Consider the following 24,828-nt stretch of genomic DNA (forward strand, 5'->3'; position numbering starts at 1 on the left):
ATGAGAATTTGGAGAAATTAAACAGATTATAAACTCTATCTTTAACATTTATTAATGTATGATGAATAAAAATTTAAAGTAAATTTTTTAATTCAGCAAGATATATTTTGAATATAATAGATTGTACTTAATGCGTTATTTTTGTGTAATTCTTTATACATGTTTTATTAAATAATTTATTATTATTAATATATAATTTTATCAAAAATTATTCACAAACAAATATATAATTTCACTTGTTTCACATAGCTACTTGTAATATATCTTTAATGAAGTATCCAGCATTTTGAATTACCTTTTCTTACAAATAATGTTATATTTATTTTTAAATTATTTTTATATAATATTATATTATATTTTGTCATTTTTGCTTCAATTTAATGTCATACATGAAAATCATATAATAAATTATAATAACTATATATATAATAAGATATAATAATTTGTCTCAAATATATAGATATTAAAATAATATGTATAAAAATGATTATAATTATTCCATAAAAATTTGATACAAAATATAAAATATAGGTAGAACTTTATTTTATAACGTTATTTTTATAAAAGTGGAATTATGAAATTATGAAAATAAGTGAATTTCAATATAACAAAAAATATGACACGAAAACAAATATTACAAATATAATATATCGTTTTATATATATATATATTTGTACAATGATAATAAGAAAATTTAAAAAGAATATGAATTAATTGTTTACAAACAAATATTAATCGAAAATATCACATTCTAAATCAAATAATGATAAGCAAAATAACAAAGCAATATTAGATTATAATTTTAAACGATATATTTTCATCATTATACTTCTAATTTCATCAATAATAAAACTTTTAATTATAACAAGATTAAAAATGCTTCTTTTAATTTAACAATTCCTTTTTTTTCTAATTGTTTTATTATTGGTTGTTTCAACAATTATTTCAATGATTATTTTATATCATTTACTATTGAATACATATTAAAGATATGATATTCTATGGTTACAGTACTTACTGGCGAATATCTATGTAACAATCACTAGAATATAAAATATTTTATCAAATTTATTTAAATATATTTTGTATTTTTTTATTCACTAAATAAAAAAACAATAGAAATTATTGTATTTTTTATTATTTATATACAACATATAAATACTTATTTGTATTATTCATAGATAAATTTAATTCATTTGAAAAATGAAAATCAACCTAATAATTTCTATATACGTATATATATATATATATATATATATATATATATATCTGAATGATAATTATATTGTACCAAACATTGTGTCACAGCTGATTGTGAAAGAAAAATGTAAACAAAAACATAAAATTCATTATTAAAAAAAAAATTTATATATCGAAAGGATACTTATTTGTTTAATTTAATGTAACATCAAATGGCTGGCGAAAAAAATATTCTTAGTTTACGATTTAATCAAGATCAAGGTAATTATTATTCTTAATGTTAATTTCTGAAATCTTTAACAATTAGAATAAATTTATTTTTAATTAAAATAAATTGCTTAATAAAATTTTATATTTTTTCGTTTGGAAATTAAAAATTTTAAAATTAAAAATATTTATATTTTTATATCAGAAATATAAATATATATAAAAAATAAAATAGTGTGAAATAAAAATATTTTATTTTTATTAATAGTTATATTATTATTTACTATTATATATTATTTATTATTATATATTAATATTTAATTATTGATTTTCAGTTTGATTATTAAAATTTTAAATAACAGTAGTTTTAATAATAATTTTTATTATTTCTTAAATTATTTTTATTATTTGATAATGATTTTTTAATTTATATTCTTTTAGGATGTTTCACATGTTGTATGGAATCTGGTCTTAGAGTATATAATGTAGAACCATTAGTGGAAAAAGCTCATTTGGAAAATGATATAATGGGAAGTATAGCTATTGCAGAAATGCTTTGGAGAACAAACATCATTGCTATAGTAGGTGGTGGTACAAGACCAAAATTTGCAGAAAATACTGTACTTATTTATGATGATTTATCTAAAAAATTTATAATGGAAGTTACATTTACCAGTCCTATTAAAGCTATACGATTACGTAGAGACAAGTAAGTTCATTAATAATAACAATTTCTATTTTAGTTAATATAATAATCAATATAAATATTTCATTTATATAAGAATAATTTTACAAAACAGAATGATAGTAGCACTTCAACGAGAAATACATGTTTTCTCATTTCCTATGCCTACACGAAGATTATTGACTTTAGAAACCAGAGATAATCCAATGGGATTAATTGAAGTTGCTACATTAGCTACTGCACAAAAACAACTTCTTGCTTTCCCTGGCCATAAACAGGGTAGTGTACAATTAATTGATCTTGGTGCTACAGAAGCAGGAAGTTCTAGTGCTCCTGCAACTCTTGCAGCACATCAAGTATGTTTTATAAGATATGTTATATAAGATATAAATAAAAACTTAAATAATGATAATTTTTATAAAATTTACATAAAGATTTAAATAATTAAATAATTAAATAATAGATTACTATGATTTTATTTAGTATTTCTTTCTATATATAAACATTTTATTTTTTTTATATATTATTATATGTTATTATACGTTATTAGGGTGCATTAGCTTGTCTTGCAGTTAATAATAGTGGAACAATGATAGCAACTGCTTCCACTCAAGGTACATTAGTTAGAGTATGGGACAGTATACGTAGACACTTGTTAGTGGAATTGAGAAGAGGTGCTGATCCTGCAACACTTTATTGGTAAATATTATTATATATATATATATATATATATATATATATATATATATATTATATACAATATTATAAATTAATTATTATATATTATATATATTTTTATTTTATATATATATATACATATATTTAATAAATATATATAAATAAATAAATTATAAACAAATAAATTTTATATAAAAATATTTTATTTTTATGTTACAGTCTAAAATTATAATTTTAAATTATAATATTTCAGCATTACGTTTAGTAGAGATTCGGAATTCTTATGTGCTTCTAGTGATAAAGGAACAGTACACATATTTGCATTAAAAGACACACAATTAAATCGCAGATCGACGTATGTAAATATAGTACAAATTTTTATTAATTCTAATGACTAAAATTAATGATTGATTTATTCATAGTTTTTCAAAAATGGGATTTTTGGGAAATTATGTTGAAAGTCAATGGGCATTGGCTACATTCACCGTACCACCAGAATGTGCTTGCGTATGTGCATTTGGGACAAGAAGTTCTGTCATAGGTATAAAAAAATATATATATTATTATATTAAAATTATTCATAATAATATTTTTGATTCTAATTTTTTATTTTATTTATTCTTTTATAGCAATTTGTATGGATGGAACATTTCATAAATATGTTTTTACTGCCGATGGAAATTGTAACCGTGAAGCATTTGATGTCTTCCTAGATGTTTGTGATCATGATGACTTTTAATATGAATTGTATATTATATTTAGAACATGTTTTAGAATATCTGTAGGAAAGTTTCCAGTCATTTTAAATAAGAAACTTCTTGCAGTAATATCTGTACAGTAAATAATTAGGAAAATAATTATAAGAAGAGTACAAGTCACTACATTTATTGATTTCTCAATATAACATACTGAATATTTTTCAGTCTATTTTATATACATCAACATCTTAGTAACATATGTTCAATATATAATAAAAATTAATTTTATATCTTTAACTTGTTTTTTCTTAATAAAAATTGTAGTTTTGCAAATATATATATATATATATTCTTATTTATATTTCTTTGCTATTTTTGTAAGTTTTATTATGGGATTGTGCCACTTGTTCTCGAATTCTTTCTGGAATTTTTATTTTACATATAAAAAATAAAAATATATTTTTATAATTAATAAGCAAAACATTATATACATACTATATGGCTCTGGATTAATCATAGGACTTATCATTGTAAAATAACAAAATATTCCTATAGTTCCTACAAATGTACCTATAAATGCTGCATATCTCCATCCTGTTAATCGCTAAAAAATAAATGATTAAAATTTATCTTTCATTTTATACTTACGAATCATAATTTGCATTAAAAATTTTACGATAAAAATAAAATGTTATATTTATTATTTTTATATTATATACAAAATAACCAAAAAATACGATGTTATTAGATTATACTCAATTTAAAGAAATTATATCTTATTTTTTATAGTATTATCTTCTAACATAAAAGACAAAATTAAAATATTCAATTTTCAAAATTAAAATATTCAAAATTTTTTCAAAAGAAATTTAATGATAAATACCATTATTTTTTTTACAACAGCTTCAAATTATATTACATTAATGCGCCACTAGATGGCTAAATTAAGTATGTCTTTCTCACTAGTGGTCGAAAATTTATTGATTCCTTTATATATGAGAAATCAAAAAGGTACCATCGTACTTGCTTCGGCAGTACATATACTAAAATTGGAACGATACAGAGAAGATTAGCATGGCCCCTGCGCAAGGATGACACGCAAAATCGTGAAGCGTTCCACATTTTTTATTATATTTACGAAAAAAATATAATTTAATATTTAAATGTTCAAATGAAATATAAATCTATTTTCTCATAACTTAAAAGAATTATAAAATATTATTAAAAAAAGAATTAAATAAAATATTTATAAATTTAACATATAATTTAATTATTTAGATTACTTATAATTTTTTAAATAGAAATAAGTAAATAAAAAAAAATTTTTAGAAAAAATAAAAATAAATTTTTTTTAAAGAAATAAAAGTTTTTAGTGTATTAATATACTATTTCTATTATATTTTTGTTATATATTTAATTTTTTAATACAAATTACTTTTTTTTATATTTTTAATTTATTTAATTTTTATTTATTTATCTTTTATTATTTATTTATTTATTTTTATATTTAATATATTCTATTACTAATAATATTATTAACATATTAAATAAAAATTTTCCTTAATATACATTTAAATATTTCAAATAAGAATAAGAAAAATTTCATTTTGTATATATGTTTTTTTAGTATTTTTTAAAAAATATATTTGTACAAAGTAGATAGAAAATTTAAGACTCGATTATAAAAATTGAAACAAATATATGGATCTATATATAAAAATCATTAATTTTTTTTTAACATAAAGAATTTAATTTTAACATTAGATAAAATATATAGAAATAAAGAAATCATATCTCATCGTGATTGATTGTTGTCTAATTTTATCTAATGCAAAAATAAATTGTTTATAATTTGAAAAAATTTCATTGGATATACTATTACATATCAAAAATTTATGTCTGCGTTTGTTTTAATTTTTAGAATTATATTTTAAATTTTTTACTTATTTCGTATTCGAAATTTTTTATATAGATAAGTATTATATTGATGACTATTTCATCAAATTGTGTTAATAAAATGGATTCATTAAATAAAAAAAATCCACTCATATGTTATGATTTCATTGTAATCAATTTAATTTTATATAATATTTAATATATAGCAATAAAAGAAATCTTATAGAAAAAAGAAAAAATATTATTAATAAAATATTTATAAATTATATTAAACAGTAATTTAAAAAGTAATTCAAATACATATGTAGTCTGTCTTTTAAATACCGGTTATATCATACGTAAATGATTTATAATTTAAAATATAATATAAAATGAAGATAAAATGGTTATCAAATTTTATATTAGCCGGTATTATTAGATTTTTATTAATGAATTCTGAATATCAAAAAATCATTAGTGATCGTGTGGAAGTTTCTACTGCATTGAATTCTTGGAAGAGAGGTTAGAATAAATATCAAATATATTTAATACTAAATTTAAAAGAATTTTTATTGTGTTTATTATTTTTATTACAAATTACATAGATTATATATATATATATATATATATATATATACATATGTATATATATGTATATGTGTATTCATATTATATCATATATGTATATTTATGATAACAATTATTATTATTCTTTTAATTAATTTTTAGTAACTGAAGGAGTCTATTTATATAACTTTGGCATTGATCCTTATACAGGAGATTTATTTCATGAAACACCCATTGGATTATATGTTTTTAATTTCATACAACAACATTTACCACAGTCAATATTATTTTGTTTATTTGTGTTCACTGATTTATTAACAGCATTATTTCTTGGACTTACAGCAAAACAATATGCGACTGAATTGGTTAGTTAAATTTCAATATTATCAAATATTTAAAATATGATTTTTATTTTATTGGAAATATATATTTTAATTCTAGGTTTTTAAAAAAAAGGAAAAAGAAAAATTATGTAATGAAAAGACAGAAAGCCATAATAATGCTTCAATAGTATATACTTCAATAATGTATGTCTCAGCAGGATATTTATTTAATCCATACATAATACTTAATTGTGTAGGACATACAACAACAGTATTTACAAATTTATTATATTCCATAGCATTAATTTCAATGACAAAATCTTCTATATTTTGGAGTTGTTTATCAATTTCTTTATTAACATTACAAGGATTTTATCCTATTTCACTCATAGTACCAGCAATTATTTATATTGCTCGTTCTGATAGTATAAAACAAAAAAGGAATATTCTTAATTTTATTATAGTATTTATAAGCATATTATTTGGTCTATTTTATATTTGCTATTATATTATGGGAAATTGGTCATTTATTTGGAATACATTTGGCTTTATTTTAACAGTTCCTGATTTACGTCCAAATATTGGACTGTATTGGTACTTTTTTACAGAAGTATTTGAGCACTTTAGATGGCTTTTCATTGCTTCTTTTCAAATAAATGTTAGTTTATTATATATAGTACCATTAGCATTGAGGTTACGACATGATCCAATGTTACTAGCATTTTCTTACTTAGCAGTTATTGCTATATTTAAATCATATCCTTGTATAGGAGATGTTGGATTTTATATGTCACTTTTACCTCTTTGGAAACATTTATTTCAATGTAAGTATATTTCTTATTTAAACATAAAATATTATAATATTTGTAAAAATGATTTTTTTTTTACAGATACACAACAAGGATTTATTGTAGGTTGTTTTATGCTATTTTGCACAATTTTTGCACCTACTGTTTGGTATCAATGGATTTATTCCAGATCAGCTAATGCAAATTTTTATTTTGGAGTTACATTAGCATTTGCTATAGCACAAATTTTTTTAGTAACAGATATTCTTTTCGCAAGTGTAAAACATGAATTTGCTGTGCGTCATGGTATTAATAAGGACGTTAATGGAAGTAATACAAAGCTTCTTTTAGAATAAAATTGTATTTTAAAAAATTTGATATTAAAATTATTAATTGAAATTTTAAATTTTATAAATGTGATTTTTAACTTATTAATGAAATTATTTCTAAATAAGAAACTTTTTTTATCATAGAAATACAAATAAATTAATTTTAGTCCCATCAAATTGATTTTATATTATCAGTATAAATATATTATAAATATATTTTAAAGATATGTAACGTAATAATATTGAATATTAATCATAATGAAATAATTACATTTAAAGATATTCATAAATGAAGTAATAAGTTAATTTGTTTTTATCAGATTACAGATTAAATATTCATAAATTATTAGATTTTAAAAAAAATTTATTTATTTATTTATTTTTATTTTAATATTTGAATATTTTAATTGAATATATTAAAAATATAAGCAATTAGAACTGAATCTGTTGATTAATTTCCTCCTCATTTTAATAAACTTAAAATAACTTAAAACTGTAAAGATTGTTATTTTAAACAAGTTTTTTTTATGCATAACTTAAAGATGATAAAGATTAGTTTTTCAAATATTTTTCAATTATATTTTTGAATATTTTTCAAATTATTCGCAAAAAACTTTTGGAACTATATTGAATTCTGTCTATACATATGTCTATATTCATAAAATACATGTGACAATATGTGATCATCATTTCTCAACTCTTTATATAAACACAGTATAATGAATAAATATTATCACACTTAGTATCTATTCATGACTATTCATATTCTATTCAGTTTAAATATTCGAATTTTTCAGAATAATTCATGGATTGTAAAAATAAAATATAAAATAATTACTGAAGGATCGAATTTACTCAATGATCCAAATTAATTTTCTTATTTTATATATATATAAATGATACAAGAAATTTTGAAAAAGATCTTGTTCAAATCCATAAGGAAATAGATTTTCAACAAATTTACTCGTTATTTGTACATACAACTGCTAAGTTGAAATAAAACATATATATTATAATGAATATACATAATAAAGATAGAATTCAATAATTAAATTATTTAATTATATCATTGTTCGCAGTTTTTTGTAAAAATTAAAGTTGATCGTTTTGGAAAAAAATATTTAAAAATGAAGTGTTTTACAATATATTTCATGTTAAATACTTTAAAATTCGTTAAAATCATATAATAAAGGAAAAATTAATTAGCAGATTGACTTAATATTTAAACAATTTATTTATATTATATAAAATGAAATATAAAAATATAAATAAAAAAAGGATAATTATTCGAAATAGAAGATCTTCATTGATTTTGATTTTTGAATATGTTAGAAGATTTTAAAAAACTTCTTTCTTTGCATAAACATTATTATCATTTAATCTTAGTTTTCGACATAATAATAGATTAATGGATAATAAGAGATTTTATAACATTTATTTTTTTCTTAAAACTTTATAAAAATATTAAAAATATTTTTTTCTTACTTTATAAAAATTCGATTTTTAAATATTTTAAGAAAATTATATAAATTCTTGTATTATAATTACTTTTTAAAAGTAATATATTATATTATTAATATTATATATTAATAATATATATATTAATATTAATATGTATATTATTAATATATAATTAATATTAAAATTAATATTAATACATATGTATTATATTATTAATATTTGAAAATAATCTATAATTCATTTTTTTTATATATATTTTATTATACTCCTAGATAAATTCCGATTTTGTTTGATGTCATTACGTTTGATAAAATTTATAATGCAATAAAAGTTTTAAATTTTTATAGTTTTGAAGTTTTATATCTAATTTAAATAGAAATAATATTTGAGAATTACAGCATTTTGCACTTACCTATTTATAAGATAGATAAGAAACTCTTAAAAAATTGTTTAAATTACAGATTTATATATTACATTTTTTTTAATTTTATTTTAGTAGTTTTTACATTTTTAATAGTTTAGTTTATATATAATATATAAATTAAATTGTATAATGTTTAAATTAATATACTAGAAATAATTTTATGAATTATCTTATATTTTCTAACGAAAATTAATTAATATTGTAAATATAATTTATTTATCTATGAATTGTTATTCTATTGTAAATTGCATTGATTGGTTTTTGAAATTAAATGTGTAATATTTTATTAATTTTATTATGATTAGAATTAGATAAGTATTATATGTATATAGTTTTTTTCGTTTCTATTATATGTATAATAAATACATATTTACATATATATATATATATATATATATATTTTTTATTATATATTCATACTATATATAAAATATTTACAATTTCAAAATTGCAAAAATCATTTTTTTTTCGCTAAAATTTAATTGAAAAATAAAAATTTATTTTAAAAATAAATAATCATTTTTTTTTCAATTGCAAATGTAAACATTATACAATTATATAAATTATTATGAAAATGTTTATTTTATTGTTTGATCTCCATAACATTTGATAAATAGCATAATTTCTTACACTTTAATTTGAAATTTTATTTTTTAATATTTAAATAGAGAATATCTAATTGATTAAAGAATTGAAAAATAAAAAATTTAATCTTTGATATTTCATTTATCAATTTTAAATAAATTTTAAAAATAGAAAATAAAATTTAAAAATTGAACGAATTTTTTAATTTTTTAATAGTTTTATTCAATTTTTCGGTGCAAATATTCTACTATGTATCATACTTTGTTCTAACTTTATCTTCAATTGTTTTTAACTTAATGAATAAGTCTTAACCAATATTATTGTATATCAATTTTTGTTCATTTTGACTCTAGATTTGATTCTTCGAAGATATCTCGAATATCACGAATATATTAATATCTTGTATATATCTAGATATCATTGAATGATCGACTTGAAGCCAACAAAATAAAATTGATATGTATATAGAAATTTTTTATTTATTAATAATTATAAATAATTTAAGTTAAATGTAAACTCAATAAAGCGGAAAGAAATCACGATAGCGCACATTGAGATTTGCATTTAAAAAACCAAAAAAAAAATGTAATAATTAGAATTCTATATTTACGTTTTATTTTTCTATTTTATTAATAGAAATTAATACATATATTTGAATTTATATTATTAAAAAATTAAAATTGTTATTTTAACAATTATTTAGAAAAAACTTTCTTTTCGATTTTGATGATTTTTAAATAAGTTGTAGAAAACAAGATTTTAATTTTTGTATATCATACAATCTTAGTTTTTGAGATATATAATAATAGAATAATTAATAATAGAAATTATTTACACATATCATAATTGGGATGGAAGTAATATAGTACAATTGCTACTTTATAGATATTAATAAGATATTAATATCTAAAAATTTTATTCTAAACATCAACAAATTTTATTGTAACAACATTTTTTGAAATAAAAGTTAAGAAATATTAATTTACAATTTATTATCAGAATAAAATTAAAAGTTATAAAATTTTTGAATATTTAGAGGAGAAAAAGCAAAGATATGTGAATAAATTTAAAATTTTAATTTCTGATTTTTATTAATTTGATATTAATAAAAAATTTTTGATATAATTTTGCCTATAAAAACATAACTATCTTCGCAGTAGCATTTTTTCCCAACCATCAAGTCGGCAATACCGATAATGATTATCATTTTAATTATTTTTTTTTAATTTCACTAATTGAAAAATATTAGATTATATACTTGCTTGTTATGTAATAGAAATTTAGAATTATGAGCATACAGTCATATAGAAAAATACAATCGGATTCCGATTATTTGAGAAAAACTAAGGCTTTTTGATCTATGAAGCGGTTATCCCAATTATACAAAATATATATTATATATTTCTATAGATTAAAGTCTTTTATTTTCCAATCCAATAGTAATTTTTTCAGTTTTAGATTTTTTCATATAGATTCTTATGTAGCATTTTAATGTAGCATTAAAATTCTATCTATATTTCAAAAAATATTAAAACAATTTTTTAAAATTATAATATCATAAATATATTTTTTTCAATTTTATAAGACAAAGTTATAGCAAATAGAAATAGAAGAGAAATGCAAAATATTAATAATACAGATATCAAAAGATGACAAGGGAAAGGAATGCATTATTTCTAATTAGGGATGGAATAATTATTTCTAATTAAATCTGATTATTTTTTATTAGATGATATAATATGATAATGATATATAATATAGATAAACATTTTGATTAAAAGTCAAAATACAAATGAGATAACATAGCAATTAGAATTTAACCAATTTGAATCTTTTTATTATTAATATATTTACATAATATATGTCAATTGTATTTGTAAATCTTTATTTCTATATATATGTATATATAATAACATAATAAACATTAGCAATTTGTAATCATTTATAATAGTTGTTAATTTTCAATGTCTATCTAATCAAGGATGAATTTAAAATAATGTTGTAAAAGGCATTCATTTTGAACAATCTTTTTTTTTTATACATAATCGATGATTGAATTTTATTCATTAATGTGCTTCTATAACAATATATGCTATACATATAATATACATATAATATAATAATGTATAATAATAATAATTGCTATATAGTACAAATAATTATAAATATATTGAAAACTTTTTCTTTATATTTATCTTCATTTATATATATGTTTTTTTAATTATAACTTTAGTTTATAAGATTATCGATTATTTTTTTTTTAATAATTTAAATTTTATAGTATTTTCTTTATAAAAAAAAAATTCGCAATAAATATTTAATTTATTTTGAATAAAAATAAATATGAAAAAAAAATAAAACCAATTTACTCCTATAAGAAAAATTATCAATAAATATTCAATATGTAATAAAAATGAAAATTAATAAAAATAATTATATTAAAATAAAATTAATAAATATAAATAAAAAAATTCAAAAAATTCCACAAATATTATGTTAAATATAATAAAATTACCATTATATTTAGAACTAATAAAAAAATAACGTATTTACTGTAGTTGATTTCCCAAAACTATTAGTAAAAAAATAAATCAATTTTATTAATAATTGAAAATATTCAATTCATAAATATTAAATTCTAATTGAGAAAATCATAAATTATGCAAAAAAAAAAAAATAGAAATAAATAAAAATTAAGAGCAATCTTATATAGTTATACTTTTTATATAATTATATAGTTAAGATCGACGAGGAAAAAATTAAGCGACAAATTGACCGAAGAAATTTCATTGATAATAAAATAATAATTTAATGTTTCATTAATAAAATTAATAAATTAATAAAATTAATTATTAATAATATTAAATAATTTTACTAATATATTTTTTAAAATATTATAAAAAAAATTCTATTTAATAAAGAATTTTTAAATTCCAATGAAAAACATAAGAAATTATATTTAATAAAAAAAGAATCAATAAAATATTGAAGATCAATAAAATCAATAAAAAATTCTATTTAATAAAGAATTTTTAAAATGATAATTTTCAATGATAAACATAAAAAATTTATGTTAAAATTTATGTTAAAAATATTGTTTAAATTTATGTTAAAAAAAGAATTAATAAAATATTGAAGATAAATACAAATTAAAATTCAATAAGACGAATTTATTAAATGGTATTTTATTTTTTCAATATAAAGAAAAAAACAATATCCGCAAGAAATTTTGAATGAATATATGAATTTTGATATGAAATAAGCAAAAAATATGCAAGAAATATTCAAAAATATTAATAAAATATTAAACTTATATTTATATTTATATAATGTTTAATGTCACTTAATGTCATTTAAATTTAAATATAGAAAGATTTTATTCAATTATTAATTAAATAAAAGTTGAAGATAAAAATAAATTAAAATTAGAAATTATTACAATATGTATTAAAGAAAGAAAGATTAAACAATAAAATTAAATTTTAAGAAAAATCAAAATTGCATATTTTGAATGAAATATTGTATTCATTTAATTTTAATTATTTAAAAAAAATCTATTCCAGCAGATTTGGCATTTTATCTGATAAAAATGACAATGAGTAAAATGATACTAAACACAAATATTAAAAAACCGAATACAAATATTAATATAAGAAATTTATTAATATAATATTATAATATTAATACACTAATATATTATAATATTAATATATTATAACATTATATTAATAAATTTCTTAATATTATAATATTAATATTATTTATTTCACGTTATACATAGAACATAAAAAATATAGTGTTTTATATAGTATTCTATCTTTTTAAGAACTCTTAAACTATATTATTATTATTTTGATTAATACAAATTTCTTTTGTAAAATTAATTTTACATTAAATTAATATTTTTAGATTCAAATAATTTTATTAAAAGATATTATGATCTTAATGATCTGAGAAATGTTCGAGAAATTAATTTATTACAGTCTATTTTATATATATAGAAGATAATATCATAGCATTTTTTTATGAAAAATCATTACCATAAATTCTAAATTCTAAATTCTAATAAATTCTAAAAAAAATATTTTATTATTAAAATATAACTTGAAAAAATTTGATGTTACTTAAGAATGATACAAGAAATTGTGAGTATATTATAATAATATTTCTAATCAGAACGAAAATTGATAAAGTATTTATCTCATAAGTTATATTACTATTAAGGCTGGTATTAAAAGTACTAAGAAACAATTACAAGGAAAAGAAATTATAAAGAGAATTATTAAATAATCAGTTTGAATAATATTAAATAAAATAAATTTCTAAAAAAAAAATAAACATATTTTAAAAAAATAAATAAAAAATCAAAGGTTACTTATTTTTTGACATAAAATATTTAAGTTATATATATTTACTAATAGAAAGAGATAATTTTATCATATATGTTATCATATATGATGGTAAATAATATATATAATTAATTGTTTTTCATTAAATGGACATCTTTAATATTATACAAGAAAAATTAATCCCTTTTTTTATATCAAAACTTAAATCATTTAAAATTATATCAAACTTTAAATAACAAATAGTTTATTTATATTGTAACCTGCATTACATCATATAAATCTATTATTGAATTAATGGTATAATTAATCAATATATTAAAGATTGTAAAATATTCAAATATATATATTCAAAATTCATGAGAAATAATTAAAAACATCAATATCAAAAAATAATATTATATTGCAACAAAATGATAATTTTAAATAAAAAAAATGTAAAATTTAATTCAATATTTAATCTAATTCTAAATCTTAGAATAATATGTTGAAAAATATATTGAAAAACATATTGAAAAATAAAAATGACAAATAAATATAATGCTTTTTCAATTAACTGATTAATATTTTTATACAAACATGAAATGAATAAATTAAAATTTTATTATGTTTTAAGTATATTGTAAGTATATTATAGTTTTTATAAATGTGTATATGTGTATTTATATTTATTTATATATAAATATTTGATTTTATAATTTGTATTATATATATTATATTATATTATAAATTTTTTTTAATTTTTATAAATATATGCAATTTTGATAAGTTTTTCGATTTTATTATGAATTACTATTACTTATTATATTTTATAAACATTTTAATTTATTATATACATACACATATATATATCATAATGAACTATTTAAAAAAATAATTAAAAGTTATTTTGTATAAATAAATATTATGTATATTTACGATCATTTTGATTTTTCTTGCATTTTATTAATTTGACATTTTGTTACAAAATGTCAAAATATTTGTATAAAATCACGAACGTAACGATAATAGTGATGACTCATTGCATCATCATATCATAATTCTCATCTGTTCCACATTTCTCTTACTCAAAATTAATTTGTTTTCTCTATTATTTCTAATGTAACTTTGTTAGGAAATTATCGTATACAATTAGAATCATGATGGATAGAAACTGGTATATATGTATATATTATATATCATATATTTATTTAGTATATTATAATATAATAGATTATAATATAATATAATATAATATATTATTATATGTGTATATAATATAAGTTTACAGTTTACTTTAGACACAAGAAAAAGCTATATATAGATACTTAAATAGCTATATCTATAGCTTTTATATTAACAAAATTTTCAATATTTTAATTGATCAGTATTATGTTATATATTTTGTAATATAAAATTCTATAAGATATTAAATTTATTCTGCATCACGTTTATGATTAAATATAAAAATTAGATGTCAGTGATAAATCCATTTTGTACCTTGTCTTTGATATTGTCTTGTCATAGACTAACTGTCATTCGCTTTCTCTTTCGCTCATTAATTCAAGATGGCAGCCCCTACGGATGAGCTGAGTAAGTGATTTCGAAAAAAATATCAATTTGGTTTGTATAAAAGTAATTTATTTTGATAATGACATCAATTATACTATTGATTATACCATTTCTTGTGTTATAAAAATATCATTTCTAACACAATAATATTCTAAAGCTATTGTTTAAATTTAAAAAAAAAAGTCAATTATCATGCTGTTTTGTAAAAAACAACTTCAATTATATCATTTTTTTTGTTTTTATAATCTTTATCTAAATTTATATTAAGAGAAAATCTTTATTTACTTCTCTGTATATTTTTATTTTATTTTACTTGTATATTTGCATTTGTTAAATAAATAAATTTTATTAAATAATTCATATAATTATTTTCCTCTTATCATATATTATAATAGTATAGTGTATAATATTTCTTTTATGTTATTTTAAAATTTTAAATATTGCATCTTATTTTTTATTATTAAATTTATAAAATATATTTATTAATTATGTCTTTTTAAATTTATTTTAAGATACTATTATTAAATTAATATAATTTCTTAAATATATAATGAATGATTATTATTAATTATTATTATTATTGATAATTGAAGATTATTAATAGAATGATTATTAATATTATAAAAGTTATATAAAATAATATAATTATTTATTTAAATTATTTATTAAATATATTATAATATCATATTATAATATATAATTTATAACATATGAATTAATTATCATATATATAATTTATTGTTTCATGAAAGTTTTGCTCGAACGAGTATTTTTCCGTTTGGGATCTGCAGATACTGATGAACAATTGCAAGCATCAGTTTGCAAATTTTTGCCTCCAGTTTTATTAAAGCTTTCTAGTGCACAAGAAGGTGTTAGAAAGAAAGTAATGGAACTATTAATTCATATAAATAAAAGAATAAAAAGTAGACCTCAAGTACAATTGCCAGTTGAAACACTTTTATTACAATATCAAGATCCAGCTGCCAGTTCATTTGTAATTGTATGTAATAATTAATTTAAAAAAATAATTTAAAATATTTTTGATAGATCAAGAATTTTTTTTTCACAGAATTTTACAATTATATATATAAAACTAGGATATCCTAGAATGGAAATGCAAAAACAAGCAGAATTAATTCCAAGTATATTAAATGCTATTGAAGGAAAACCATTATCTCATCAAGATAGGTTTGTAAATATTTTTTATAATGTAAATTAATAAAATATAAATCTAAATAAATATATAAAATATTTCAGTTTATTATTCATAATTATGCCTGCATTGGGTCATGTTAACATTCCTGTGGATTCGGACAAACGAGCATTTTTTCTTGGTCTACATGACAAACCTTATGTCTCAAAACAATTACTCAATTTTATGCTTGATGTTTTATTATTACCTTATGGGTAAGATTATTGCATTTATATATTATTGCATTTATCTTTTGATATTCCAATGTTATAAGAAAATTTTTTAAGAATTATTTATAATTTGTTGTACAAAATTATTCTAGATCTGTAGGACAAATGCAAAATCAACAATCAGATCAAGCAATTGACTGGTCATGTTTTCGTGTACCACCAGGATTGAGTGAATATGCATTTAAACGAGTCATTGGTGAAAATCCGCCAACAGCAGAACAACTTGAACAAACAAAATTAGGAATTGTAAAATTTTTAGCTGGAGGTTTTTTCCCTGATTCAGATATTCTTATACATTTGATAGTAGCAGCTGCAGATACCAGATTCAGTGTTGCTAATCTAGCTGATTTAGAATTGAAAAAAATTGTTAAGTATGTACCAAAGAATTTTTTTTTAATCTTTATTAAAATATAAAATTATGTTTTATGAATTTAGCACATTAGATTGGTCTTCAATGCAATTAGCAGCACCATTATATTCATTATTCTTGGGTACTGATACTTTGGGTATTCAAAAGGAAATCAAGCCAGAAATGAAACGATTACCTGCAGGCATACGAATTCGTTTAAAATTATTGCATTATCTTTGCCGTGTTACTAAAGCTGGTTTTATTATACCACCATGTATTCAAGTATATTTCATTATTTTATAGTTTATAGTTTATATTAATTGTTTGTTAATTGTAATTAATTTATAGGTAGTTTTTCATTCTCTACAAGAAGGAGATGGTAAAACTACAAATGCAAAGTTAAAATCAATGGCATTGCAATTTACATCAAATATTGTGCAACAGTAAGTATGGTATATTATAAATTATTAATAATTTGAATTTTAAGTAATCATTGATACATATATATTGATATTTTTTAATATTTTAAGATGTAGCCTTGCACCATTATCTCGCATAGCAGGAATTATTTTAAATGGCATGATAAAATTAATTTTTGAAGGTGAAGATATTCATAAAATGATGGCATATACTGTTATTGGACAATTAGGACAAAGAATTCCATCAGTGATAGATAAAAATTCAAATTTATTATGTCATTTATTTGATACACTTGTATCGGTATGTAGAATTAATAATAGAAAAAAAAAATAATAAATTTATATATTATTTATATTTATTATTATTTATTATAATAAATATAATATAATATAATATAATTATATATTTTATTATTATTTATATTTACTAAAATGTATTACTAAAATGTTTATATTTTTTTTTTAATTTAATTTTAAGACGGAAGGAGATTTACGAAGAACAGTAAGAGATACATTGATTTCAATAACATCTGCATTTATTCTTAATAAAGATGATGAAGCCAACATATCTCTTATGAATGGATTATTATCTACTTATATTGAGTCATCAGAATCTAATGTTAGGCATGTATATATTAGTTATTATTAGTATATATATTAATATATATTAGTAAATAAATTATATACATATATATGATTATAATATATTATTTATATATTTTTTTTATTTATTTATATATTTAAGAAAAATATTTTAATTATAAATTAATTATATTTTTTAAAAACAGATTTGTAGCTATGCATTATGCAGCTACTGTATTTCCCTCTGATGATGTACCTTCTCGTTACCTTTTATTATTAGCATCTGGAGATGATAAACATGAAATAAGAACGGAAGCTATGAAAGTTTTATATGGTACTACGCATAAAAATGAATGTGATAAACAAAATTGTAACCATATTTCATTACCAGATTTTAAGAAACTTGTTACTTATATTTATTCAAAAATGCAAGCAAGAATGTCAATTGGTAATGAAAAAATGAATATAGAAAATAAAATACTTCCTTATAATATCACTGTATTTACAGAGGTAATTTAATTATATTTAATTATTAAAAATATATAGAAATTATATATATTTTTAATAATTAAATAAAATAACTTTTTTCTTACAGATAATTACTTATCTCCGAATTTGTTTAGCAAAAAATGCCCATGTTACTAAATATAATGAATTATTACAACATCCTTGTGAAAGTACACCACTAATTACACGTTATTTAAAAAATCTGTATGAAGACAAAATAGAAATATTACATCATTATCTTGATATAATTTTAATTTTTAGTCATGCTTCTGCAGGTAAAACTGCATGCAATATTTTTGATAAACATGAACAATAAATTAAGAATTATAATAAATTATAATTATGTAATGCAGATCAAACTTCATTGCAAGCTTTATTGGAAATGATTGGTTCTATTCCACAGTTTGTAACAAGAATTTATGAAAATAATCTATCATGGCTTCGTACTTTACTTATATCTACTAAACCAGATATAAGACAATTGGCTGCTAAAATTTATGGTTTAATAACTGCTCAGCTTTCCAATAATGAGTTTGAAGCTCAAATTTCTGAGATTATGGGTATCATAGATAAAAATAATTTAGAAGCTCAACATGGTTCATTATTAACTTTAACATATATGATGGAAAGAAGATTAGTTTTTAAACGAAGTAACATAAATAATGATTGTTTTAATTGGGATCTTTATATTAATGTCGTAAGAATGATATGTATGTATATATTTAGATGTAATAAATTGATATTAGTCCATTTTCTAATTTTGTTTAAAAATATTATTATAGGCAATTTTCTTCATAATAATTCAATTTTATTATTGGATGCTGCAATTCAAAGTATTGGTATTTTGGGTAAAACATGTGAATTACCATTATCCAATGAGGGCAAAGAAGAACCAAATAAAAAAGAAATTGTTGAAATATTATTTTCAGTATTAAATAATGTAAAATTAAACACTAAGGTTGATATACATATTTTTATTGATATAATTAATTGATTTATTGAATTTATAAAATAAAACTAATTTAATTATATTTCTAGATTAAAGAGAAAGCTGCACTTTCATTAGGTTATTTATGTGTAGGGGAAAATTTTCCTCATACATCATATATAGTGAATAAAATAATTACAACTGTCAAAGAGGTAAATATGTAATAATTATAATTAAAAATTTTAAAAATATTTTATGTTTGTTTTTATCTATTAGACAAAAGATATTGAAATCCATTTGATTATGGGAGAGACATTGGTTTGTTGTGTTCAAGCTGAAGCTTCTCCAGAAAAACGAGATGCTTGGACAATATTACCAAGTGAACATACAATACCTTACAGCGATACTAGTACTGAGTTATTAATACATACATTAGATGAATTACTTCATATATATAAAGATCCACATCCTAATTTGAGACAGGTATTTATAATAAAAATACAGTTTTTTAAAATTATAATTATTTCATTTTTTTTATTACAAATATTTTTTATAAGGCCGTCTGTGTGTGGTTATTAGCACTTCTGAAATATAATATCCAAAGAGAATGTATTAAAGAAAAATTTTCATCATTACATTATGCATTTATGGATTTTCTTTCAGATGATAGTGGTAAGTTATATATATTTGCTATTTATAAAAAAAATTTAGATTTTTATTTAAAAAATATATTATTATAGATATAGTACAAGATATGGCAGCAAAAGGTCTTAGTTTGATACATATTAATAGTAATAAAGAACAAAAGGAATTTTTTGTTTCTAATATATTAGATCAATTTACACAGGGACGTAAAACTGTACAACAAGTTACTCTTGATACAAAATTATTTGAAGAAGGTCAATTAGGAAAATCTCCAACAAGGTAAACTGATAATTAAAAATTTAGATACTATTATATATTTACAATTTTACAATATTAATTTTATAAATAATATTTTATTTACAGTGGTAATTTATCTACATATAGAGAAATTTGTTCTTTAGCTACAGAATTACAAAAACCCGATTTGGTATATTATTTCATGCACTTAGCAAATCATAATGCAGTATGGACATCTAAAAAAGGTGCTGCATTTGGATTTGCAGCAATTGCTGAAATAGCAAATGAAGAGTTAAATAAATATTTACCCAACATAATTCCACGTTTATACAGATATCAATTCGATCCCACTCCCAAGATTCAGCATAGTATGTCTAGTATTTGGCGAGCAATTGTTCCATCAACAAGTAAAGCTGTAAGTAATATATAATATATATATAATTAATAATATATAATATATATATAAATATTGTATATATATATATATATATATATATATATATATATAATATAATATAATATAATATAATATATATATGTATAGTAAGTAATATATAATATTATATATAATATATAATATATAAATTAAAATACATTTTTGACTTTTTCTTTAAAATTATATTTCATATTTTAATAGATTGAACAATATCATAAAGAAATTTTGAGTGATATAACTGATAATTTAACAAATTATGAATGGCGAGTGCGAATCAGTTGTTGCAATGCACTTACAGATTTATTAAGAGTAAATGTTCGTTTAAATTTGGCAAAATGTGCTCCAGAATTATTGAAGACATTGTTTCGAGTAATGGATGATATTCATGAAGGCACTAGATTAGCAGCCACAAATACAACTAAAGCGTTAAGTAAAGTAAGTTTTATATTGAAAATTTTTATAAATTGTAATAATTATATTTTTCAATGAAATATAGGTTTGCGTTCGATACTGTGATTCTTCTTATGGCAAAGAAGGAGAAGAAGTTCTACAAGCAATTTTACCTGTGTTATTAGATATTGGAGTTGTTAACGTTGTGAGCAGCGTAAGAATAGTATCTTTACAAACTATATCTCAATTAGTTTCGAGAGCAGGCGTTTTGCTTAAACCGTCTTTAGTTATATTAATTCCTGCTCTTTTAAGTACAATTGGTGAATCGGAAAATCCGAATTTATCATATTTGAGTAACGTATGTGGAACAATATCAGAGGCGCGAGATGCTATTGATAACATTAGAGCTAGCGCTGCTAAAGAACATTATGCTACTGAAACAATGACAAAAGTGAGTTATTTAATATAAATAAACAAATAACTTTAAAATAGAATTTTATTAATTAATTATTTTTCCCTTTAATGTAGTGCATACAATATATTGATGCAGAGATTTTAAAAGAATTAATGCCAAAGATAATAGAATTGATAAAATCTAGCATTGGTTTTGGAACAAAAATTACATGTTTGCACTTTATTATTCTTTTAAGTACTCACTTTAAACAAGAATTACAACCTTATAGTGGTTAGTAAAAAATATTAACATTATATTTATCTTAAAAAAATATTTTTACAAATTATTATAATTTAATATTTATGTAGGTAAACTTTTAAACGTGCTAATGAATGGATTATTGGATCGTAATTCTGTCGTTAGGAAAAATAACGCAATTGCTATTGGACATATAGTGGGATCAGCGAAAGAATCAAGTCTTGAAAAATTATTTAAAATGCTTAATACATGGTACATGGAACGAGGTGCACATAATAATTTTTTTTAAAGATTGTATTTATAAGTTAAAAAAAAAAAGAATAAAATTTTATTTGATTCTTAATTTCAGATGATTCAACTAAATTAGCAATTGGTCAAACATTACAAGCTATAAATAATTATAATCAGGAAATATTAAGAAATTTTTCGAATATTGTTATACCTCTTACTTTTTTTGCAATGCATGAACAAAAAGCACAAGGTTCGTGTTTTAAAGTTAAATTTTTATTCGTATTTCGTATTTTAAAATTCGTATTTTAAAGTAAATATAATATTCATCTGTACTATTTTCATAGAAAATGAAAATATAATCGACTTATGGACCGAATTGTGGAATGAAATAACTCCAGGAACAGAAACCGGAATTAGACAAAATATAGAATCAATAACAAATATTTTACGCACATCATTAGAATCATCATCGTGGAATACGAAAGCTCAAGCGGCTAATGCGATTCATACATTAGCAGAAAAATTAGGTAGCAATATTGATGCAACTATAAGAGATATTTTATTAAAAGTATTAATGGATGGTTTACGTGGTAGAACTTGGGATGGAAAAGATCGATTATTAAATGCTCTTGCTACATTAACATGTAATAGCAAGTATGTAAAAATATTATAAATTTTATATATATTTTTTGAAAGCAACATTTACTATTTACTTTTAAAAATTGATATTATAATTATAGAATGGCTCTTAAAGAAAATTCTGAAATATCTATGGATATAGTACAAATATTATATAGGGAAAGTAAAAAAGAGGCTTTAGAATACCGTCGACACGCTTTATATGCATTTGGTACGATTTTACACGAATTAAATATTGATAAATTTAAAGAAGTATATGAAATCGTTCAAGAAATTTGGACAATGGTATGTACTATAATAAAAATAAAATAATAAATCATACATTTTGGTATATGAATATTGTACAATCTAGCTCGCAAGAAAAGATGCAGATGAATCTTTAGTTTCTGAGGAAAAAATAAAAAGAAATGATGTTATAAAATTATATGAAACTGTTTATGAAATACTTGGAAAAGCTTGGCCACTATATAAAGAAACTCAAGGTAAATTATTGATGCAATTATTAAATAATTATTAAAAATTATTAAATATCAAACTTATTATTTAATCTCTTGTTAGACAAATATTGTGTAGAATTTATAACTCATTACGATAAGATGCTTCCTGTTCAATCCACGACTATACAAATATCAATGCTATCATCACTTAATTTATTTGTGGATAAACTTGCCTTACTAAAAATAAATATTTTGGATTTGTCAATCGAAGACAAAACAATGTTGGATTTAATTTGTGATATATTTAATAAAATATTAAAATATAGTATGGGTAAGCATATTGTATGTTTAAATATAATTAAAAGTATATATTTTGTAAAATTGTAAAATTAATGAATTTTTTTTATATTCCTTGTAGGTATTTCATATACCAGAATAAGAAAAGAAGCTTTAAATATAGCTTTATCTCTTGGCAGAAAATTACGTTATACTAAAAATAATGAAAAATTTGATAAAATGATTTTAATAATACAAGAAACTTTACCAGAATTAACAAAAGATAATGAACCAGAAATTCGAACCAGAATTATTGATATCAAAGAAATGCTTAAGATATGAAGATAATAAATGTTAGTATTTCCTAATTAATGTTACATATGGCTAAATTAGTAACTTTGTGTTCAATCATTTTAAAATAATAATTAAAATATATAAAATATCTGCTAATACATATTTCTTTAATAACACTTTATTATATAAATGTAGCTAAAACAATTTTATAATAATACATCATTTAATCGATATTTCTTAATTTTTAATTTTACATATAAAAAACAGAAATTTATATAAATTTATAAATATTTTAATGTTATAATGCTAGAATAATTTAACACTTTCTAAATATTACATTAATTTTATTTTAAACTTTCTAAATTAATAAATTTGTATTTCAAACATGTATTTGTATGTTTTCATAAATATAGGTAAGTATAATAAAATTATTTTGAATATATATAATAATATATAATAGTAATAATAACAGTAATAATAATAATAATAATAATAATAATAATAATAATAATATATACATTACATGTTACTATCATATTTTACATAATTTATCATATTATTATCATTTTTATACAATTATTTATAGATGTTAATAAATTTAAAAAATAAAAAAGAGCAAAAAATTTAATTGAATAAATTGTAAGTATTTGTTTTATAAATAAAATAT

The 24,828-nt window shown here is 19.2% G+C and overlaps 4 protein-coding genes and 1 non-coding gene across 6 annotated transcripts; 4 read left to right on the plus strand and 1 right to left on the minus strand.

Moving 5' to 3' along the window:
• Nucleotides 1–1,275: 1,275 nt before the first annotated feature.
• On the plus strand, nt 1,276–3,650 carry LOC412744 (WD repeat domain phosphoinositide-interacting protein 4). Of its 2 annotated transcripts, none has more exons than XM_006572365.3 (7): nt 1,276–1,461; nt 1,849–2,116; nt 2,190–2,448; nt 2,643–2,791; nt 3,024–3,125; nt 3,193–3,311; nt 3,400–3,650. In XM_006572365.3, exons 1-7 carry the CDS (start codon nt 1,413–1,415, stop codon nt 3,507–3,509), a joined length of 1,056 nt encoding a protein of 351 aa, XP_006572428.1. In that variant the 5' UTR covers nt 1,276–1,412; the 3' UTR covers nt 3,510–3,650. The 2 variants fall into 2 exon arrangements, with proteins under 2 accessions (XP_006572428.1, XP_396197.2); XM_396197.7 differs by having other exon boundaries at nt 2,208–2,448.
• LOC724988 lies at nt 3,640–4,633 on the minus strand. Its single transcript, XM_001120888.5, has 3 exons — nt 4,352–4,633; nt 3,964–4,072; nt 3,640–3,889 (listed from the first exon to the last, which is right to left on the minus strand). Exons 1-3 carry the CDS (start codon nt 4,352–4,354, stop codon nt 3,825–3,827), a joined length of 177 nt encoding a protein of 58 aa, XP_001120888.2. The 5' UTR covers nt 4,355–4,633; the 3' UTR covers nt 3,640–3,824.
• Nucleotides 4,488–4,594, plus strand: LOC113219175. The gene has a single exon (XR_003305914.1). It is a non-coding gene; the product is annotated as a U6 spliceosomal RNA (small nuclear RNA).
• Nucleotides 4,634–5,630: 997 nt separating the features above from the next.
• LOC724943 (phosphatidylinositol glycan anchor biosynthesis class U protein) lies at nt 5,631–7,427 on the plus strand. Its single transcript, XM_001120842.5, has 4 exons — nt 5,631–5,865; nt 6,073–6,275; nt 6,352–7,057; nt 7,124–7,427. Exons 1-4 carry the CDS (start codon nt 5,736–5,738, stop codon nt 7,375–7,377), a joined length of 1,293 nt encoding a protein of 430 aa, XP_001120842.5. The 5' UTR covers nt 5,631–5,735; the 3' UTR covers nt 7,378–7,427.
• Nucleotides 7,428–15,713: 8,286 nt separating this feature from the next.
• LOC725156 (proteasome adapter and scaffold protein ECM29) lies at nt 15,714–24,317 on the plus strand. Its single transcript, XM_006561205.3, has 28 exons — nt 15,714–15,738; nt 16,470–16,717; nt 16,787–16,905; nt 16,975–17,124; nt 17,232–17,510; nt 17,575–17,770; nt 17,837–17,931; nt 18,019–18,208; nt 18,386–18,531; nt 18,696–18,999; nt 19,085–19,271; nt 19,350–19,706; nt 19,779–19,954; nt 20,035–20,136; nt 20,201–20,407; nt 20,482–20,596; nt 20,665–20,848; nt 20,933–21,221; nt 21,444–21,677; nt 21,739–22,083; nt 22,161–22,317; nt 22,395–22,550; nt 22,634–22,765; nt 22,860–23,169; nt 23,256–23,439; nt 23,507–23,636; nt 23,713–23,922; nt 24,010–24,317. The coding sequence occupies exons 1-28, from the start codon at nt 15,714–15,716 to the stop codon at nt 24,207–24,209; spliced, it is 5,427 nt and encodes a 1,808-aa protein (XP_006561268.2). The 3' UTR covers nt 24,210–24,317.
• Nucleotides 24,318–24,828: the final 511 nt, after the last annotated feature.

This window comes from Apis mellifera, linkage group LG12 (assembly GCF_003254395.2).
Source record: "Apis mellifera strain DH4 linkage group LG12, Amel_HAv3.1, whole genome shotgun sequence".
Lineage (NCBI taxonomy): Eukaryota > Metazoa > Arthropoda > Insecta > Hymenoptera > Apidae > Apis > Apis mellifera.